Raw genomic sequence first — 20,929 nt, 5'->3', positions numbered from 1 at the left:
CGGAAGGATCAGCCTGCAGCTTGGGGTGCTTCTGGGCCCAGCACTGCCCCTGAACAGTCCAGTGGCCGCTGTGGCCAGGACAGCCTTCGCCCAGCTTGGGCTGGTGCGCCAGTTGTGCTTTCCCTGGAGAAGGCAGATCTGCCCACAGATATAAGCTTTCATGGTGATCTTGATAGACTGGAGTGCTGGGCAGAAAACAACAGAATGACATTTCATAGGGATAAATGCCAAGTTCTGCACCTAGGAAAAAGAAACCAAATGCACAGTTACAAGATGGGGGATATGTGGCTCAACCACACTACAAGCGAGAAGGATCTTGGAATTGTTGTCGATCACAAGCTGAATATGAGCCAACAATGTTGGCTGCAAAAAAGGCAAATGCTATTTTGGGCTGCATTCATAGAAGCATATCTTCCAAATCCCGGGAAATACTAGTTCCCCTCTACTCAGCACTGGTTAGGCCTCATCTGGAGTACTGTGTCCAGTTCTGGGCACCACACTTGAAGAAGAATGCAGACAAACTGGAGAGGGTTCAGAGGAGGGCAACAGATGATCAGGGGACGGGAAACAAAGCCCTATGAAGAGAGACTGAAAGAACTGGGCATGTTTAGCCTTGGGAAGAGAAGACTGAGGGGAGATAGGATAGCGCTCTTCAAGGACTTGAAAGGTTGTCACAGAGAAGAAGGCCAGGATCTCTTCTTGATCATCCCAGAGTGCAGGACACGGAATAATGGGCTCAAGTTACAGGAAGTCAGATTCCGGCTGAACATCAGGAAAAACTTCCTGACTGCAAGAGCAATACGACAATGGAACCAATTACCTGGGGAGGTGGTGGGCTCTCCCACACTGGAGGCGTTCAAGACGAGGCCGGACAGCCACCTGTCAGGGATGCTCTGACTTGGATTCCTGCCCTGAGCAGGGGGTTGGACTCGATGGCCTTGTAGGCCCCTTCCAACCCTACTATTCTATGATTCTATGGACACTGTCCATTTGATGAAGGGGAGTGTCCACAAAATGCATGGCAGAAAAAAAAAGTTCATCTTTAAGGTGCCACAAGACACCTCACCCTCTGGAAAGGCAACTTGCTTTATGGGGGCTGCCCTTGAAGAGTGTTCTGCACCCCAAGGGTTTTCTGGTGGGCATTTTAGAGACCATATTGCACCAGGCTTGCATCAATTGCACTGGCTTCCCATTTATCTCTTGGCATAAATCAAGGTGCTGCTCTTACCCATAAAGCCGCAAATCAAGGCTGGGGGATGCGTGGCTCTCCAGGTGCTCTTCGGCCTCAATTTGCATCAGCCCCAGCCAGCCTAACCAATGAGGATGGACGATGGGAGTTGTGGTTCAACAATATCTGGAAGGCCACAAGCTCCCCATCCCTGCCCTCAACGGTTCAGGGTCAGGGTACCTGGGGGCAGACACCTCCCACATGAACCTGCCGTAGTTTACAGTCTTCTTTGGATGCCCTTCTGCCTCTCCACCAACAAAGGAAAGGTGGGTAGGGACCATATTCTGGGGACTTCTCCATGGCAGCACCCTGAGTGTGGAATCCCCCCACCCCCAGAGGTGAAACCAGCCCCATGTTTGCTCAGTTTCAGGCAGGCAGTAAAGACATTTTTGTTTCATTTAATTTCCAGTGGTTTTTAATATGGGATTGATCCTGCTCTCGTAGGTTTTAATGGAAGCTATGCTGTCAATCTGGTTTGTTGTTTTGAATGTTTTAGTGCTTTTTCTTTTGTACACTGCCTTGTAGCCCATTTGGATTGCAAGATGGGCTCTAAATATTAATAAATAAGTAAATATACTTCCGATCACATAGACCAACATCCCAAACTTATCAAGATACAGTCTGAGATTACTCCACTTTCACTTGATATTTGGGGTCTAAAACAACTCCAGCAGGTTGCTGCTCTTTTGCTCAAGTTACATCAATAACTTCCAGGAGGAAAAGCTCATTTGTTGCACCAAAAACAAAAGTCCCTCAGCATCTCAAAGGCCAGTAGACTCACCAGGGCTGAACGCGTCTTTCGCGATGAAGCGGGCTCCAGCCCACAAAAGCTCACATCATCACAATAGATCTGTTAGTCTTTAAGGTGACACAGAATTGCTGTTTTTGGAAAGACTTAACAACTTAACAAACAGCTTTATTTAAGGGTTACAAAAATCCCAGGACACCCAGGTTGTTCTCTCCAACTGCCAGACGCCAACTGACTTTGGCATTTGACCAACTGACATTCAGAAAGGGGCGATGCTCATGCTCAGTCTCCCCACAGTAGAGAGTGAAAAGGATGGGACTGCCCCAGTTAACAGGGGGCAGAGGAAAGGGGGCAGAAGCTGGCCACACATTAGGAAGCTGGCCAAAGAGCGTGTATTGATCACTGGCAACTGTATAATATTACTTGTTACTAGGTGGATTACATCTCATTCCATTTTCCTCTGTTATTCATAGAATCATAGAATAGTAGGGTTGGAAGAGGCCTACAAGGCCATCGAGTCCAACCCCCTGCTCAGTGCAGGACTCCAGGTCAGAGCATCCCTGACAGACAGCTGTCCAGCCTCGTCTTGAAGGCCTCCAGTGTGGGAGAGCCCACCACCTCTCTAGGTAATTGGTTCCAATGTCGTATTGCTCTAACAGTCAGGACGTTTTTCCTGATGTTCAGCCGGAATCTGGCTTCCGGTAACTATTGAATCCATCTTTCTGAAAAATAGCAGGACCAAATCATTTTATTTGTTTAGGTTACTGTTATTTTATCGTGCTTTTGAATTAATCTGTTATCTTATGCAGGGTTTAAAAATGTGCCCTGCTAAAACTATAATAAAGGAAGTGTAGAGGAAAAAGGTTCACCAAAGCTTTGCTCTGGAGGAAAAAAAAGTGTGCCTCTGGACATGGGCAAGGGTGCCTTCCATCAGCACTGAGTAAACAGTGAGAGTCCAGGAGAATTTCTGAGACAGGGCAAAACCCTCACACCCTAACATACAGTCCACACTGGCACTAACCCTGTCCAGCCTCCCTATCCATCAACAAACACAGCGGGTGACGGAGCAGCAGCAAATCCCCCCCAGCGCACTTTTACTCTTCTTCATCGTTCCAGAGCACTTGAAAACTCCTCAGTGGGCAAAGGCACAGCTGCCCACCGCTGTTTGGGCCAGAGGCTTGCTGGGAAATGGCAACAGAGCCTTTCTGGACATCGGGAGATGGCCCCCACCCTGACCTCAAAGAGCAGGGCCAGGCAAGGGACTATGGAGGGGATTTGGTTCCCTCCTTCCACACCACACAGTCCAGCAGGCCAAGAGGAAAAGCCAACCAGGCCCGACTCCTCCAGCCACAGCCACACGACAGGGGAGCATCCGCCACATGCTGCGCCTCTCAGCGCATGTCCCTGGCGCTTTGCTAGCTCAGTGTGTTCCTGCAGCCATGCTGCCCTTCTAAGCACAGCAGTGCTGGGTGTGGAGGGGAGAGAGCCCAGCTCTGCCTCCTGCAAGATTGGGGGGGGGGGGTGAAGAGACAAAGCGGGATGCAGAGGGGCGGGAGAAGGGGTGCCACACACAGGCAGACACCACACCTCTACGAGGAAGTCCTGGTGGCTGGCGAGTGAGTCAGGGACAAGCAGCCATGGTGACATCACCCCAAACAGGTTGAACCAGTTTGGGGCAGGTTGCCCAACCCAGGAGAACCCAGTTAGATCAGGTTTCACTCAACATCCCATCACTGCCAGTTTGGCAGGCCGGCTGGCGCAACCACCACCTTCCCTGACCCCAGAACGTGCCCCCTTGCCCCCACGGCCCTGCGGAGGGGCCCCTCAAGCCAGGCCTGGTGCTCAAAGATGCTCCCTCCCTGGCTCCCAGCAAAACAAAGCCCTCTTGATCGCCGGGCCCAAGCCCCTGCTGTTCCCAGCCCCACAGCAAAGGGGATCTTGCCCCCTTGGCTCCAGAAAGCACAGCCTCACTTCGGTCTTGGAACGGGGGGGGGGGGGCTGACGTGGGGAAGTGTCCCCATTAAAACAGCCCATTCACAAGGACTGGGCCCCTGCCCCCCACCCCCATGCCAAGCTGCCATGGCGACTCTGGCATGCCAGTGGAGCCTGCCAGCACAGCAGGAGCCATGCCCGTTCTGGACGGGATGGGTGCCATGCCTCGCCTTGGACCTTTGTCTGTGCCCCCATCTCCACACACACACCTGGAGCTGAGGGTAAACACGGAAGGCGTCCTCGGGCACAGCCTGGGCAGCACCCAAGCTCCTGGAGCCGCCGCTGGGCGGCTGGCTCACTTCCCTGGCACGGGCTCCTCCTCGCCCCAAGCTGGGGCATGGCGGGCCAGGCAGCGCTGGCAGTCTTGGCTTGGCCAGCAGGATACGGGGGCCCCTCTTCCCAGCTCCCTCGCTGCCCCCTCCATGCACCACACAAGCTTCCCACTGGCAACCTAGCATCACTGCCAGGGTGCCCACATGGGGCCTCTGGACCAGCAGCAATGGACCGCTTGCTGCAGTGTGCGTGGGGGGGGGGGGGGCAACGGCGCCTCAGCTTCCCTGGAACTCCGCAGAACAAAGCAGCAGAGCTACGGCTATTCGGAGCGCTCTGGAGGGGGGCCCCCGAGGCCCCCTCAGAGCAGACCCTTCCAGGAAGCGCCAGGCCAGGGCCCAGCCACCTCCGGGCACCAGCCCCCGAGGCCCTGCCCGGCACACACGCCACGGACCTGGCCCCCGTGGCCGGGCCCTGGTGCCAGGCCAACTGCCGCCACCCCCAGGGCTGCCCGCCTGGCCCAGACAGCCCGCCCGCCCGCTCCGCCTTGCCAGGTGCCAGCCAGGAGAACAGCGGCCTGCCGCCGGCGCGCACCCGGGCACCGCCACGCCCGAGCGGAGGCTCTGCGGCTGCCCGGCCTGCGCTCCGCCTGTGCGGAGGGCGGATGCTGCGCCCCGGAACGAAGGCGGCCCTCGACTGGCAAGGGGCCGGCGCTCGCCCCCAGCCGCCTGCGCGCCACAGAAGCGCGGGCAGCCCCAGGAAGGGCCGCGCCGCGCCGCGCCGCCCCGCCGCCCAGGGAGGGGGCCGGGGGGCCGCCCGAAGTGGCGCCCGCCCTGGTCTTTCACCTGGGGGGATCCGCACCGCCTCCCGCGGCTTCTACGGCTCCGCGGCGGGCCAAGGCCGGCGGGCAACCAAGCCCTCGCGGCCAGCCAAGGCACCGCTGCGCCCACCGCGGGCAGGGGCGGGGGCGCGGACCCCTCCCCCGCAGCGCGGCCACCACGGGCTCGGCGGGCCGAGCCCCCCCGCAGGAGGGGGCACTTCGGGGGGCGGCGCAGGGCGAGCCTGCCCGGCCCCACGGAGGCCGGGGCCGAGGGGATCTGGGCCGGGCGGGCCCCGCTCACCTGGCAGCGACCGCGCTGCGGCGCCCAGCACCAGCGCGGCGGCCAGGGCCAGCGCCACCGCGGCGCCCCGCGCGCGCGCTCCTCGCCCCATCGCAGCCGGCAGCGCCCGCGGGAGGAATGCGCGGCCGCCGCCGCCGCCGCCGCGCGAGACCCGCAGGTGAGCCGCGCCCAGTCGCGCCGCCGACGTCACAGCGGGACGGCGCCCCGCCCCCCGCCGCACCTGCGCGGGGCAGGCCGCGCGCCCTTCGTCGGCGGGGCGGGCGCGGCGTGCGCGAAGAGCGGGCGGCCGGCTGCCCGCCTGGGGAGACCCGGCGGCCGAGCAGCCCGACCGGGCCGGGGTGGGGGCGCCGTCCTCCTCCTGCGCGCTCGGGAGAGGCTCGGGCTGGGGCTGGGGCGAGCCTCCCGCGCCGCTCGCCTGGGCCTCTTCCGCGACGGGGCGCCCTGCCGCAGATTCCTTTTCTCCTCCCCAGTCGGTGGCGAGAGGCCGCCGGCCTGCCTTCCTGCCGGGCCCCTCTGGCACCCTTCCTGACGGGGCAGGCGGGGAGCTTCGGGGGCAATGGGCGGGGTTCGTGGGACGGGTGAAGCGCCCTCCCGCGTGCCTCCGCGCCGTCTGGCAGCGCAGCGCAGCGCAGCGAACCGTGGCGGAGCCCAGAGGTCTGTTCCGCGGAAGGAGCACATCACCCAGCCAGGGCAAACCGGGGCATGCCAGGTAACTTCGCGACCACGAGTCTCGAGCGCGGGGGGGCTCTGAGCCTTACAGCAACCACATGCGGCCCCCTGAGCCCACATGGCTGCCGGCTGCAAAGAAGGCAAGGAACTGCGAGACCACGAGGGCAAAGCAGACTGAAAAATAGCGGGGAGGAAAGAAAAGGGGAAATGAGGGGAAACAGCAAGGCGTGCTGGGCCTCTCCCCACAATTGCTCCTATGCTCCCAGGAACAGGAACAAAAAGTAAGAGAGAAAAAGAGAAACTGGTGGAGGTAAAAAAAAGGGGGGGATTAGCAAGGAGTTGGAAGTTCCAGGGACCCCCCAATTCCCCCTCCCCCATGATGACTTGACTCCAGTTTGAAAGCATGCCATTTATTTCAAATTTAAAAGAAACAGCTAAGGGTTCTGAACCCTGCAAGAAGGCTGCCTGCCTGCTACAGCTACCCACTCCACTGACCTCCACTTAATAAGAAATTGCCGATCCTGCGCATCCCCGCAGGAGCCATTTGCATTTTAGGGAGTGCCTGCCAGTCACAATGTTCATGTAGTGAAGGCCATGTCTAGTTGGGCCCTGAAGAACAGATGTGTTAAGATGCCAACCCTGCACCTCAGTGTGTCTGGGGGGTGGGGTGAGCCTCTGGTTTCCAGGCAGGATCAGGGGCCTGAAGACAGTTCAGGGGCCTGAGTTGGGTCCCTCTTTGCTCCCAGCCCCCAGGGCCGGCTCTTCCCTGGAGTCCTTGGATGAGGAGCCTGCACACGATGCCCAGCCGCCAACCAGCAACAGGATTTCCTGGAGTTCTTGGCCGCCAAAATCTATTCACTCCCCAGATCCCTGGCAGCTGCCAAGCTGTTGGCGAAATCCCTCCTGGCAGTCATCTTCTGAGGTGAAGGGCCAGGACCCTTTGACTGGGCATGGACTGTCCCACCCAGTTCAGCACATACCCTGTATGTCGCTCCCGCTAGCCTACTTTCCGAGGCAGATGCTGCTTCTCAGCCAAATTCTCCCGCCAGTCTCCAGGGCTCCTTGAATGTCAAAGGCTCCACCCTGGGTGGCCAGCAGGGGCACAGAGGCCTGGGGGCCAGTCCCCTGGGAGACCCAGCAGGGCCAGGGGAAAGGCCTTTGTGGGCCGGAGCAGCACTGCGGAGATGCCAGCCCTCGGGGCACGGTTGGCCGTCCGTGCCCTTGGGTGCGACACTCCCAACTTCAAGGAGGGCAGAAGAAAGGACCGGGTCCCATTGAGCAGCAACGGATAGCCTATGGATTTCTTTCACAAGAGCTGCATGCCATGGTTGTCTGCACTCTGGTAACCTCTTGATTAGACTCCTGCAAGGCATCCTATGTGGGGCTGCCCTTGGAATGGGGATAGGGAACGTGTGGCCCACCAGATGTTGGACTGCAACTCCCATTATGCCTCACCGTTGGCTTTGCTGGCCAGAGCTGATGGGAGTGGCAGTCCAGTAACATCTGGAGAGCCTCAGGCTCCCACTCCTGCCTTGGAAGGTGCAGCTGTGGCAGAATGCAGGCATCATTCCAGACTTTTAACTGGGGTGGCCAGTGGAAACATTTCTCCCATGCTGAGAGTTTTGTTTCTTTCCAACCCCACTTCAAGGGGCTGGCCTGGGAAGCCATGTAGGGTTGGGACCCCTGGGACAGCAGTGCCTGCCACCTGCTCCCATCCCAGTCTGCCTAGGAGACTGGCTCAGCCTCTGCTGTGGGGAGTGAGGTAGTGGCGCCCCAAGAGCGGCCCTCTCAGCCATGCGCCCACCGGTGGAACTCCCCTCTACAGGGGTTTGCCTGGGGCCGCCTTTGCTGTGCTTTAGGTGCCAGGCAAAGATGTTTCTGCTCTCCCAGGCCTTTGGCATTCTGTGTATTTTAGAGTTTGCCTTTGTGATCACTCTCCATGCTGCCGTTTTTAATCCTTTTTAAAAGGGTGTTTTTGTGTGTGTACGTCTTTTACTATTTTGATTAATGTAAACTGCCCTGAGATCATTGGATGAAGAGCAGCATAACAATCTACCAAACAAATAAGAAGACCCCAGGAGGGGAAAGGGAGCCCCCACCCCTCTGAGCAGTCTTGGAGGTGAGTGGGTCTGCAGTTCAGACGTGGCTGGGAATTGCACAATGAGGTCAAAATGGGCAGGAAATGCCAAAATGCCCTGTTAATTATTGCTGTGTTGGTTCCCAGGGCTGGCTTTGGGAGGATGGGGTGCAGCGTGAGGCACATGTGTGGGGGGTGAGGGGGTGCTCCGGGAGCCAGCAATACTTGGAAGTATGCCCGTGCTGTGGGACTCTCCCCCTCCCCCGAAAGCTGGGGGCATTTGGAGCGGCCTTGGCCTCCAGACCCCTCAGCAGAGCACAGGAAGCTGCTCCAGTTGGTCTTGGGAGTATAGAAGAAAGCAAGCTCCCAGAGAGCGAGCAAACGGGGAGCAAACAGGAGTTGGCCAGGGGAGTTGCAGTGGCAGAAGAGACAAAGGCAAAGAGGTAAGTGGGCTGGAGGAAGCCCAGAGGGCTGTCCTTTTCCTTCTGAGTGGCTGTGAGTTCCCCAGGTACTCCTGAGAGCTCCAACTGAATTGGGGGGGTGTAGCCTGAGTACTCCCAGCAGCTATGGGCAGGAAGCTTCAGTCTGTTTCCCGCCTTCCAGCTGAGCAGAGCAGAGGAAGCTGCTCCAGCTGGTCTTGGGACTATAGAAGCAAGCAAGCTCCCAGAGAGCGAGTGACCAGAGCGAGCAAATGGGGAGCAAACAGGAGTTGGCCAGGGGAGGTCAAGGGGGAGGCCCCCCTAACATTTTTTTAATTTTGATTTTATTATTATTATTATTAACTTTTTTCATTTTTTTAAATTTATTTGTCTTGTTACACGCACTTCCATACCAGTTTTTAACCTGCAGTGAGTAGAGGACCAGGCACAGGCTACTCTAGAACAACCAGGAAGCTACACACAAAAAGGGAAAAGAGACTATGGAAGGACAGGACTCTCCAGTGGTGGTGACCTGCAAGGTGTGTGCAAGGTTTGTTTTCTTCCCTGAGAGCAACATGGCCTACACCTGCAACAAGTGCATTGATCACGCTGCTGAAAGAAAGAGTACTGAAGCGGCAACCTTTGGCCCTCCGGGAAATAAGAGGACACGAAGAGTTCTTGGACAGAACAGTGGAACTACAGCAGCAAAGTGAAGTACAGGAGTTAGAAGAGCAACAGCAAGCTGAGGCAGAAGAGGAAACTGCTGAGGTGAGAAAAAATGGAGTAGAGGATACTCCTTGGAAAAGGGTGACAGGAGAAGAAGAACTAGATGCCACTTTGCACCAGTGGAAGCAGTGGAGCTGTGGAACCGATTCCAGGTACTTGTGGATGAGACTGGAGAGGATGTTGCCTGCAGAGGAAGAATCACAGGGGAACCTACATGAGAGTGAGCAAGAGGCTGAAGGTCAGTCAAACAGAGGCGATGAAACCCAGGCCTACAACGACAAGAAGAGAAGAGTGGTAGTAGTGGGAGACTCCTTGCTGCGTGGGATCAAGACCCAAGTATGTTGCGAAGACCTGTGGACTCGCCGGTATATTGTCTCCCGGGAGGACGGATTAGAGACATGACTGAAGGGTTGCCTGCACTCATAAAGCCCACTGACAGGTATCCCTTTCTTCTCATCCATGTGGGAACAAATGATACCGCCAAGCGGAGCTACGAAGAGATCATGTCAGACTCTGAAGCTTTGGGAAGGAAACTCAAGAACTTTGGGGCCCAGATAGTTTTCTCATCCATCCTTCCAGTAGGTAGAAGAGGGATAGAAGGGGAAAGAAAAATACTCCGGGTGAATGACTGGCTACGAAGGTGATGCGACGTGAGAGATTTGGATTCTGGGACCACGGGCTATACTTCCTGGAAGATGGGCTGTTGGCAAGGGATGGGTTGCACCTCACAAAAGCTGGGGAAAATGTGTTTGGCCACAGCATGAAGAACTTCAGGAGGGCTTTAAACTGAATGCTACGTGGAAGGGAGACGTAAAGTTGGGGGTAACAATAGACGAAGGCTCACGCACTGCATTGGAGAGAACAGCTCTGATAGCGCCCAATAATAGTCTTCAGACACATGTAGGAAGAAAGCCAGACTATGAAGCACATGGTCTTCGATGTCTATATACTAATGCCCAGAGTATGGGAAACAAACAGAACGAACTTGAACTCTTAATCCAGGAGGGAAATTATGACTTGATAGGTATAACTGAGACTTGGTGGGATGACTCTCATGACTGGAATACAGCAATTGAAGGATATAACTTGTTCAAAAAGAACAGGAGGAACAGAAAGGGAGGTGGGGTTGTACTGTATGTGAAAAAGACATATCTCTGCACAGAAATACAGGAGGAGGAGCTTAGTAGCCCCATTGAGAGCATCTGGGTTAAAATAAATGGCGCAAAGAATAAAAGGAACCTGGTGGTTGGAGTCTACTACCGGCCACCCAATGAAGGAGAAGACGAGGATGAAACTTTGGAAAAGCAAATAGCCAGTGTTTCAAGGAAGCATGATGTAGTAGTAATGGGGGACTCAATTTCCCCGATATTTGTTGGGGGACAAATTCTGCAGAACATGGTCCCTCCAGGAAATTCCTGACTTATGTGGTGGATAACTTCCTCCTACAGAAAGTAGAGGAAGGAACTAGAGGATCGGCTATCCTTGACTTGATCCTAACCAACAGAGATGACTTAGTGGATAAAGTAGCAGTTACAGGAACTCTGGGGGAAAGCGACCATGTTGTACTTGAGTTCTTGGTTCTAAGGGAAGCAAAAGCTGAGTGTAGCCAAACCCGTACCCTGGATTTTAGGAAAGCTGATTTTAATAAACTCAGAACAATGATCAGTAAGGTTCCATGGCAAGTAACTCTAATGAGAAAAGGAGTCCAAGATGGGTGGGAGTTTTTAAAGGAAATTCTCAAGGCACAATTACAAACAATTCCAACAAGAAGAAAAGGTGGAAAACAACAGAAGAAGCCAATGTGGCTTCACAAAAAGCTTAGAGATGACCTGAAAACAAAAAAGTACACATATAAGAAGTGGAAGGAAGGCCAAGCAACAAAGGAAGAGTACAGGCAGGTAGAACAGAATCTCAGGAATGGCGTCAGGAAGGCTAAATCTGAGAATGAGCTGAGGTTAGTGAGGGATGCTAAAAGCAACCAAAAAATTTTCTTCAGCTATGTGCATAGTAAAAGGCAGAGGAAAGAAATGGTGGTTCAGCTATTAAATAAGGATGGCAAAATGATAACAGAGGACAAAGAAAAGGCAGAGATGCTCAATCCCTACTTTGGCTCAGTCTTCTCCCAAAAGGGGGTCTATGACACCTCTGGCAAAGGCAAAAGTACAGGCTGAAGGGGCAGGATTGCTTCTTGAGATCGATAGGCATATGGTCAAGGAACACCTAATTACTTTGAATGAGTTCAGATCTCCAGGGCCAGATGAACTGCATCCTAAAGTAATAAAGGAACTGGCAGAAGAACTCTCAGAACCACTATTCTCTTTGAGAAATCATGGAGGACAGGTGAAGTGCCAGATGACTGGAGGAGGGCTAATGTTGTCCCTATCTTCAAAAAAGGCAAAAAGGAAGAACCTGGGAACTACAGACCAGTCAGTCTGACATCAGTCCCTGGGAAAATTCTGGAGCAGATTCTAACACAATCCATCTGTAAGGACCTTGAAAATGATGCAGTGATTACTCGAAGCCAACATGGATTTGTCAAGAACAAATCCTGCCAGATGAATCTCATCTCATTTTTGGATCAGGTAACCTCCCTTGTGGACTGTGGGAATGCTGTAGACATCATATACCTCAACTTCAGCAAAGCTTTTGACAGAGTGCCCTATGATATCCTGATGAGCAAACGAGCTCAAAGTGGGCTAGATGAAACAACGATCTGGTGGATCCATAGTCGGCTACAGAATTGGACTCAAAGAGTGCTTATCAAGGGGACCTTCTCCAACTGGGGAGAGGTAACGAGTGGGGTACTGCAGGGCTCAGTCCTGGGCCCAGTGCTCTTCAACATTTTTATTAATTTCTTGGAGGAGGAGGTGCAGGGAATGCTGATTAAATTTGCATTTGCAAAACTGGGTGGGATAGCTAAGACTTTCAAAGACAGAAACAACATTCAAAGTGAACTGGATAGACTGGAGCACTAGGCAGAAAACAACAGAATGACATTTCATAGGGATAAATGCCAAGTTCTGCACCTCAGAAGAAGAAACCAAATGCACAGTTACAAGATGGGGGGTACGTGGCTCAACAACACTGCAAGCGAGAAAGATCTTGGAATTGTTGATCACAAGCAGAATATGAGCCAACAATGTGATGTGGCTGCAAAAAAGGCCAATGCTCTTTTGGGCTGCATTCATAGAAGCATATCTTCCAAATCCCGGGAAGTACTAGTTCCCCTCTACTTAGCACTGCTTAGGCCTCATCTGGAGTACGGTGTCCAGTTCTGGGCACCGCACTTTAAGAAGGATGCAGACAAGCTGGAGAGGGTTCAGAGGAGGGCAACAAGGATGATCAGGGGACTGGAATCAAGCCCTATGAGGAGAGACTGAAAGAACTGGGCATGTTTAGCCTTGAGAAGAGAAGACTGAGGGGAGATATGACAGTGCTCTTCAAGTCCTTGAAAGGTTGTCACAGAGAGGAAGGCCAGCATCTCTTCTCGATCATCCCAGAATGCAGGTGGCAGAATAATGGGTTCAAGTTACAGGAAGCCAGATTCCGGCTGAACATCAGGAAAAACTTCCTGACTGTTAGAGCAATACGACAGTGGAACCAATTACTTAGGGAGATGGTGGGCTCTCCCACACCAGAGGCATTCAAGACGAGGCTGGACAGCCACCTGTCAGGGATGCTCTGACTTGGATTCCTGCCCTGAGCAGGGGGTTGGACTCGATGGCCTTGTAGGCCCCTTCCATCCCTACTATTCTATGATTCTCATTTCAAAGGCAGGAATGAGTCTGCAGGCCATCAAGAGCCTGCTCCCCAAAAGGCTCTTTCCTGGTGCAAAGGAGGAAGGTCCAGCTGCAGCCCCTTGGGAGGGGGATCCAAGCCCTGTAAAGGACTCCCTTGCTGGCCAAAGCATCTTCCACACATGGAGAGAGTCCAGCCCGCAGTGGATGTCACTTTTTCTCTGGAAAAAACAGAGGAAATGTTGCGTCCTTCCTCCCTCCCTCCCCCCCATCTGCCTGTTTCGCTTTTTGCTGAGCCATGGGAGGGATTTGTGATTCAGACCTGGGTCAGTGGAACCCATCTTGCCTAGTCCTCAAGCTCCACAGTAGGCCTGCAGAAGCCCCCATCTCCTCCTCCTGCTCCCCCCCCCCCCGGGGATTCTCTTCTGAAAACCTATATTGGTGGACTTCTGGTTTGGGGGCTGTGGGACAGGGAGACCTTCTCTTTGGACTTCTCCAGCTCTACTAATCCAAGATTTTATGAGCCTGTGAACGTATTTCTTTGAAGCATTTTAACTCCACTCTTCAGCCCAAAAGGCTCTTGCCCCGCGCCTGTCCTGAAGACACCAGCACCACCTCATCTCCGCCCGTAACTCCTCTGCAGTCATCCTTGGCCCAGCATTATTGTCTGAGTCAACCAGCCACCATGGAACCAACTGCCCCAGTCCTCCTTGGTGGCAACCACCCCAGGCTCTGGGCGCCCAGCTTAGAGGGGCCAGGCTGGCTGTGAGATATGCAGAGGTGCGTGGGGAGGCTCCTTTTGGCTGAGGTGGAGAGTGGTCACGAGGTGACCCCCTCTCCTCCAGTCGCCATGGGGCTGGCTGGGCTGCTGTCTCAGAAGTCAAGAAGTTGGGGACCCTCCCTCACTTTGATTCTGTTTCTGTTCCCATAATGAGTGTGGAGGGTGGGCAGAAAGAAAAGGCTGTCCGAACTTCAGGGAAGTTAGCTGGCAGCAGATTCAGACACAGTCTACCTATGGATTGGGGGGGGGGGGACAGTAGGAGGGGGCTGTTGCTGCCACCTTTGGCTTCTGCTGCGGGGGGGCGGTTTCCCGGCAGCATCTGGCTGGCTCCTTTGCGGAAGGCTAGCCTAGATGGACCCCTGTCTGCGCCAACAACGCCATTCTGACAAGCCGGAGGAGATCCAGGATCCTCTGCCGTTCGCGGGCCCGCGTCTGGCTGCAAGACTCGCACAGCGGGGGGGCAAGGAGACGCTGCCAGGAGGCGGGGGGGGGCTGGGCTGATCGGGGGGGCGCCCTTCGGAGCCCGGGGCAGGCTTCGCTTGGATAACGGGCGGGGCGTCCTCCTTGCGCTGCTGCTTGCCTGGACGGGGCGGCCGGGCGGGGGCGCTCGGGAGCCGTACCGCCAGCTGCCGCTGCCGCCGCCTCCGCCCAGGCTCTCGGGGGCGCCTCAGCCGGTGGGGGCGACGGACGGGCCGCGACTTTGAGCCCCGCCCGCCCCGGAGGCCCCTCCCCCGCCGTTAAAAGGCGCTGGCAGGCCGCGGGCGCGCCGTCTAGCAGGGACGAAGGATGGCGGCGCACCGAGTGGGGAGGCGCCTGGGGAGGGCTTCGCCGGCGCGCTCTGCCGGGCTGTCTCCGGTGGGGGCCCGCGCGGAGCGGACGCCCAGCCCGGGCATTCAGCGGCGCCAGGCGCGGGTCACTGTCAAGTACGACCGGCGGGAGCTCCAGCGGCGCCTCGACACGGAGAAGTGGATCGACGGCCGCCTCGAGGAGCTCTACAGGGGGCAGGTGAGCGGGAGGGCGGGTTGCTGCCGTCCGCCCCGCCGGAAGGCGCAAGAGCTCAGGGGCGAGGGCTGGGACGCGGAAGCCTTCCTGGGAAGGCGGCGGTGGCAGAGCTGGCCGTGGGCGAGGGGCGCCCAGGAGTCTTGCGCGTGAGGGGGTCTCGCGGGGACCAGCAAAGGCCAGGCAGATGCTTGGGGGACGCGAGCGGCTTCCTTGCGCCCCCGACAGCGGGAGCCGGCTCGCCTCGAGCCTCGGCGGCTGGACCTGTCCTGCTCTGGGCGTGCGGGGGGCGCCCGCCTGTCCCCAGCCTCCGGGCTCCTCTGCAGTTTTTCCCAGCAGACACGGGGTTAACCCTAGCCCCGCTCCTCCGGCCCAGCTGCCGCCCTCCGGCCCTCCCTCCCGCAGGGCTGCCCCCGGGGAGGGCTCCGGTGCTGCCATCTGCCCCGCCGGGGAGCGCATCTGGCGTGAGCCTCAGGCGGCGGGAAGAGAGCGGAGGCGCCGCTGCGCCCGGCCGGGCCCTCGGCCTGTCCACCGCGGAGCCAAAGGCGCTCAGTGCGAGGAGGCGGACTTCCAAGGCGCCCAGGGCCAGAGGAGGGGCGGAGGCGGGGAGCGCCGAAATGGTTGGGGTAGTTTCCCCTTGGGGTGCGAGGCAGGGGCAGATGCGGAGCTCCAGACCATCCCGGGTGGCCTGAAGAAGTAGCCGGGCAGAGCTCCGCTGCGGGGGGGGGGGCGGGCCGCTGGCCAGCATACTTTAGATGAGCCCTAAAGGATCCGATGGAACTCTTAGCTACTGGCTACGAGGGGGGCGGGATTTACTGGCGAGGGCACAGCTGTTGGTGGCCCTTCACCCTGGTAGCCCGCGACTGCCAGGCACTGGTGCCCGGCGGATGGAGCTGAGCATCCTGACCAGCAGCACGGTCCTTCTGTGCTCTCTGACCCGACCTCTAGCTCCCATCTCCGGCTGTGCGGCAGAGCTAGGCCTGCGATAGAACTGGAGGTGGGAAAGCCCCCCCCTTGCTTCCCCCCTCCCCTCCCGATGCCTCTGCCCAGGGCGGGGGCCCTTGAAGTTGGCTCAGGTCAGCTGGAAACCAGCTCTCCATCCTTGCCTTGGCTGCTCTGGAGTCTTGCAAGGGTGGTGCCAGCTTCCCTCTCATGCCCCCCCATTTTTTTTCTTGGCAAATCTCAACCTTCGTTTTTCTGAACCCCGGACTGGGCAGGGCTGAGGTGGGCCCAAGAGCAGCTTTCCCTGGTGCCCTGAAGTGAGAAGGGGGAAGCCCAGGCTCCACAGCCAGCTGGCAGCACTGGGCGCAGGAGAGCCAGAGGCCCCCTTCAGCAGCTTTGGTCCAGACTGGGAAAGACCCTCCCCTGCCAGAGACCCTGAGAGCTGCTCTGTCAGTGTAAAGCAGCCTTCCCCATCCTGATGCACCACCCCAGTGCTTTGGACTACAACTCCCAGCATTCCTGACTATTGGTCATGCTGGCTGGGGCTGATGGGAACTGAAGACTAAAACGTCTGGAGGGCACTCAGTTGGGGAGATGCTGTGGACTGTCCTGGGGAATCTTCTTCCATTCTCATTGGCCACAGGCGTCTGCCCCCTTCCGAAAAACCTGAAGCTCCTTGCCTTGGGGGTCCTCCTTTCATCCCCAGGCCTTTGCTCATCCCCACTGCTGCAGCCTTTGCTTGTGTTGCTTGCCCACCTCTACCTCTTGTCCCATCTCTCCCCCACCCAGTTGCAGTTGGAAACACCTGTTGCTCCCTGGTTGTTCTTGGTGCCTTTCGGTGGCACACCCCCCCCCCCCCGTATTCCTGAACAACGGGAGCAGAAACTGCATTGCTGGGTCAAACTCCAGCCCCTTGGCAGCCACACTCAAAAGCAGGCTAGGGAGGGGGGAGCTGCCTCCTGTCCCTTAGCAGCATTGTGCTGGAGGTGTCTGGCCTGCACCTGAGTGACGGGCTGCTGCCGCTGCCTCCACCCTGGAGGGGCTGCCCTGTGGCTGCTTCACAGTGTGCATCTTGGGCTGCGAGAGGCACAGACTGCCCAGGCTGGTCCCTTGGGGGTCGCAGAGAGAGTGTGTGGATAGGGCCCAGGGAGGCTGCAGGGAGGGGGCAGGCAGCTGGGTGGCCTGCCTGGAGGCAGGTCAGTGCACCCTCTTTTCTGGCTGTGTAGCAAGCAGCCTGCCATGTTCACCACCCAGAGAGGATTCCTGCAGGGAGAGGGGTGAGGGAGGAAAGCCTACAGGCCACTCTGTAACAGTGGCGTCTCCAACCCTTCCATGAAAGGAGACAGTTCCCAGCCTGGCTGTCTTTCCTCATCCCAGGGGAGTTTCTAGTGGCGGGGGGGGGGGGGGGGCTCAGCTGGCGGGCCAGTTCTGCGTCAGCCTAGCAAGGCCCCATGGGTGCAACTCCGGGCTGCGCCTCCCTTGCATGCATGCAGACCTCTCCCCGGACACCTCGCACAGGCCCGGATGCTTCCAGGCTCTGGAGCAATGGCTCCGTGGCCCAAGTGGGAGGGGTGCTGCCTGGCCCCCCGCCAGCCTGCTGTTGTTGGACAACACGGCACATGTGGAACCGGGTCTGTCCCTGCAGCTTGCACCTCCCTGTCACCTGGCCCTTGAATAGCCCCCTGTGTGGGACCCCTCTAGTTGGTCCAGAGTTTGTGGAAGGAGGGAGTGGCTTGCCTCCTCTCGAGAAGGAGCACTGATGGGCCAAGGGGGCAGCAGCTGCTCCTGGATCACCCCCATCTGGGAGGGCAGGACGAGCCAGGCCTCTGAGCAGATGCTGTCTAGAGAGCGCTTGGAGGGGCTGCTGGGCAGGCCTTTTGCACCACTCCCCCCAGTTGATGAAGCCTGTGTCTACAAGCTGGGCTTGGCCCCTGAAACCCAGCCCTGCCTTCCTGGAGTGCAGAAGGTCCTGTCACTAGGATAATCCAGTGTCCATTTGCAGGCAGCGCAAACACAGCCATGCACGTCTTCAAATGCCTTAGGAGATGGTGCAACGTGGCAGGCTCGCCACATACTGCAGGCCATGGTCACAGGAGCCTCGGGAGCCGCCTTCAACTGGGGCAGGCCTTTTGTCCATCTAGCCCAGTGTGACTGACGCCAACGGGCAGCCAAAGCTCGCCCTCCCTCCCTCCCACCGGGGCTCGGACAGGTGCTTTCCCAGCCCTCGCTGGAGATGCGGCCAGGGGCCAAGCCGAGGACCTTCCGCGGGCCAAGCAGGGGCTCTGCCGCGGAGCCACAGCCCCTTCCTGCGAGCCCTGCTGAGGCCGCGTGGGGCTTCCCCTTCCCAACACCCATGATGTCTCCCTGTGGTCTGGTCCCAGAGAACCCCTTAGCCTAATCCTCTTGCTCTGGTTGCAGGAAGCTGAAATGCCTGATGAAGTCAACATTGATGACCTCCTGGAAATGGCCACGGATGAGGAGAGGGACAAGAAACTGCAGGTGGGCAGCTGCTTCGGGACAGTTCAGGGGCGGGATCCAAAATGGGCACAGTTTACTGGGTGCCGTTACCATGAAGGAAACGTTGGGGTCGACTTGTAGATCTTGAGGATGTTTGTGCTCACTTATTTCCCTGTATCTATACGGGCTGTTCAGAAGCAGCATTAGAACAGTATGGTGTAGTGGTTAGAATGTTGGACTGGGACTCGGGAAGCCTGTATTCTAGTCCTTGCTTAGCCATGAAGCTCACTGACTCTCAGCCTAACCTTCTCCACAGGGTTGTTGTGAGGATAGAATGGAGAGGAGGAGGGCCATGTAAGCTGCCTTGGGCTCCTTGCAAGAGGACAAATGGCAGGATATAAACACAATGATAAAAAATAAGCAACAGGCCGAGCGATGATGGAGGAAACCCTCTGGAGCTGGCGGGCGGGGGGGGGGGGACTTGTGGCTCTCCAGATCTTTTGGCCCACGACTCCCATCATCCCTCGCTATTGGCTATGCTGGAAAGGGCTGATGGGAGTCATGGCCCTCCAGATGATTTGGCCTACAAGTTGCCCAACCTGTTCTAGGGCTTGCAGTTTGGAGACCCCAGGGCCAGTGCCAAGGAGGAAGGGTTCCTGCAAAGATACCCAGGTGGATGAGTTGGGCCTCTCATCTGCAGAGAACTGGCACAAGGTCCCAGGCCCTGGAAGCAGTGCCTGACAGGTGTTTGTTAGTGAATTAATGCACAAATGTAATGAATGTGTCATTAAGATACACATGTGCCATTTTTCCACATCTGGCTACAAATACAGTGTGGACTGCTAGAAATGTAAAACAAAAATGTGCAAAGACACCAGGCAGTTTTTCAAAACAGACAACAGACCAAAGGGAAAGGCCTCTTGTTGTGAGCTTGTGCCAGGCTCTGAGAATGGGCACTCTGGCATTGGGGAGGCTTCTCTTGGAGGCTAGTTTCCACAGCGAAGTCAGACACCCCACCCCTAATTTCAGGGGCAAAGCATAGGGAAACCAGACCAAATTAGGGACTATCTGGCACACACACACACCCTGCTGCCACCCCTGGGCTGTTCCTCATTCTTTTCTCTTTCCAGGGCATCTTGGAGTCATGCCACCACGACGCACAGGTGGGTGCTTCAGTATCAGTGCTCTCTGGCTTCTGTCTGGGCCCTGTGAAGCATGTGTGCATGTGGGTTTGGGGGCGGGGGGAGAGGAGAGGAGTCACTGTGTCCCACAAGGGCCATTGCCAGTTCTAGCTGCTCCTCGGTTGTGGCTGCCTGATGTTCTGTGGAGGAGGGAGCTCCTGTTCCAGGCATGAACATGCCCGCCCGCTGCATCTCTCCAGGCACCACTGGTCCCCTCCCCCCTCCCTCTGGTGGCTGGTGCTCAGAGTCCCCAAGGATGCCTCCCCCCAGATTCCTGGCATTCCAATCACAGCGGGTCATTCCAGAGGGCCTCTGTTGCCCCCGCCTCCCCATCCCCCCTTTCCCAAAATCTGGCTTGTGATTGCTTCTGCTGGGGAGTGCTGAGCAACCGCTGCCCTGGTCCTATCCATATCCAGTCTGGGTAGGGCTGGCTGCTCTTGGAATGGTGACCCGCTGATGGCAGAGAGGTGGGCACTCCCAGGGTGTCTGGGGAGTGGGGAGACCTGACTCCCTGCTGGAGGCTCTCCTGGGTTGCCTGCCCCATGCCCAGGTCCCCCTGTTCCTGGCAGGGGAAGGCAGGACTCACCCCCGCTCCCTCCCACAGGGCTTCATCAAGGAGCTGCTTGGGAAGCTGAGAGGCCTCCGGACAGAGCACGTCCTCCGACGGCTGAGCCCCAACAGCCGGCGGGACACAGAGCCAGGTGCGGAAGCCCAGGAGCAGGTGTGAAGCTGGGCAGCCAAAGACCCAATGGGGCATGTGGGATGGACTCATTTCCACACCGGGGAGGTGCCTGGCTCGGCTGGTGCTGCTCTTGGCTATGCAGATCCCAGATGGCCGAGATGGTCGCCAGCTGAACCGCATTCCGGTCCCTCTCCCTCGGCAGCTTTTTCAGACCCCCCCCCCCACGTTGCGTACCTCTCTGTGTAGCACACGGGGTTCTCCGCTGTGGCTTCCTCCTGTAATAAAGTGCTCTCCCTCCCTCTCCGCTCGTGGCTCAGCTGCTGCCCCAGCCGTGCGGGTGTTGGGGAGGGATGCCTGCAACTCCCCTGCAGGCGACAATGGTGCCTTGGGAAGGCCAGCTGGCCACTGGTGCCGCCTCCAAGGCCACCCAGGGCTGCAGCCCCATCTGGCTGCCTGCACTGAGTGCTTTTCTCCAGGCACCAAGCCCAGCATGTGCCAGTGTGGTGTAGTGGCAAGAGTGTTGGACTGGGAGCTGGGAGATCCGGGTTCTAGTCCCCACTTGGCCATGGAAGCTCACTGGGTGACTTTGGGCCAGTCACACACTCTCAGCCCAACCTACCTCACAGGGTTGTTGTTGTGAGGATAAAATGGAGAGGAGGAGGATAATGTAAGCTGCCTTGGGTTCCTTGCAAGAGGAATAAAGGCGGGATATAAATGCAATAATAAATAAATAAATAAATAAATAAAATGCCCTCTTCAGAGCAGAGTGCTCTAGCTGAGCAGCCCGGCTCAGCCAGCCCAGGAGGAGCCACCCACTGTGACTGGCCAGGTTGCCGTGGCTTATGCCCTCCTCTGGAATATGCCCCTGCTTCCCATTATGCCACAACGTGCTGGAGAATG

General features: G+C 57.2%; 2 protein-coding genes across 4 annotated transcripts in view; one reads left to right on the top strand and one right to left on the bottom strand.

Moving 5' to 3' along the window:
* The window catches only part of SPINT2 (serine peptidase inhibitor, Kunitz type 2), a 16,086-nt gene extending 10,539 nt beyond the window's left edge, over positions 1-5,547 (bottom strand). The window contains exon 1 of the mRNA XM_084814469.1: positions 5,360-5,547. Within this exon, the coding sequence (XP_084670595.1) occupies positions 5,360-5,450 (91 nt within the window). The 5' untranslated portion in view covers positions 5,451-5,547. The remainder of the gene's footprint in view (positions 1-5,359) is intronic.
* A 65-nt stretch (positions 5,548-5,612) lies between these two features.
* Positions 5,613-20,787, top strand: PPP1R14A (protein phosphatase 1 regulatory inhibitor subunit 14A). Of its 3 annotated transcripts, XM_084814471.1 has the most exons (5): positions 5,613-6,068; positions 6,775-6,950; positions 18,128-18,208; positions 19,297-19,329; positions 19,952-20,787. In XM_084814471.1, exons 1-5 carry the CDS (start codon positions 6,062-6,064, stop codon positions 20,072-20,074), a joined length of 420 nt encoding a protein of 139 aa, XP_084670597.1. In that variant the 5' UTR covers positions 5,613-6,061; the 3' UTR covers positions 20,075-20,787. The 3 variants fall into 3 exon arrangements, with proteins under 3 accessions (XP_084670597.1, XP_084670598.1, XP_084670596.1); XM_084814472.1 differs by lacking the exon at positions 6,775-6,950; XM_084814470.1 differs by lacking the exons at positions 5,613-6,068; positions 6,775-6,950 and adding an exon at positions 14,537-14,773.
* The last annotated feature ends 142 nt before the right edge of the window (positions 20,788-20,929 follow it).

Source organism: Heloderma suspectum, chromosome 10, assembly GCF_057233095.1.
Source record: "Heloderma suspectum isolate Gila_16-S chromosome 10, 16-S_ref, whole genome shotgun sequence".
In the NCBI taxonomy this organism is placed as follows: Eukaryota; Metazoa; Chordata; class Lepidosauria; order Squamata; family Helodermatidae; genus Heloderma; species Heloderma suspectum.
Note: the sequence above shows the minus strand (reverse complement) of the source record. Positions and strands in the feature narration are given on the sequence as shown.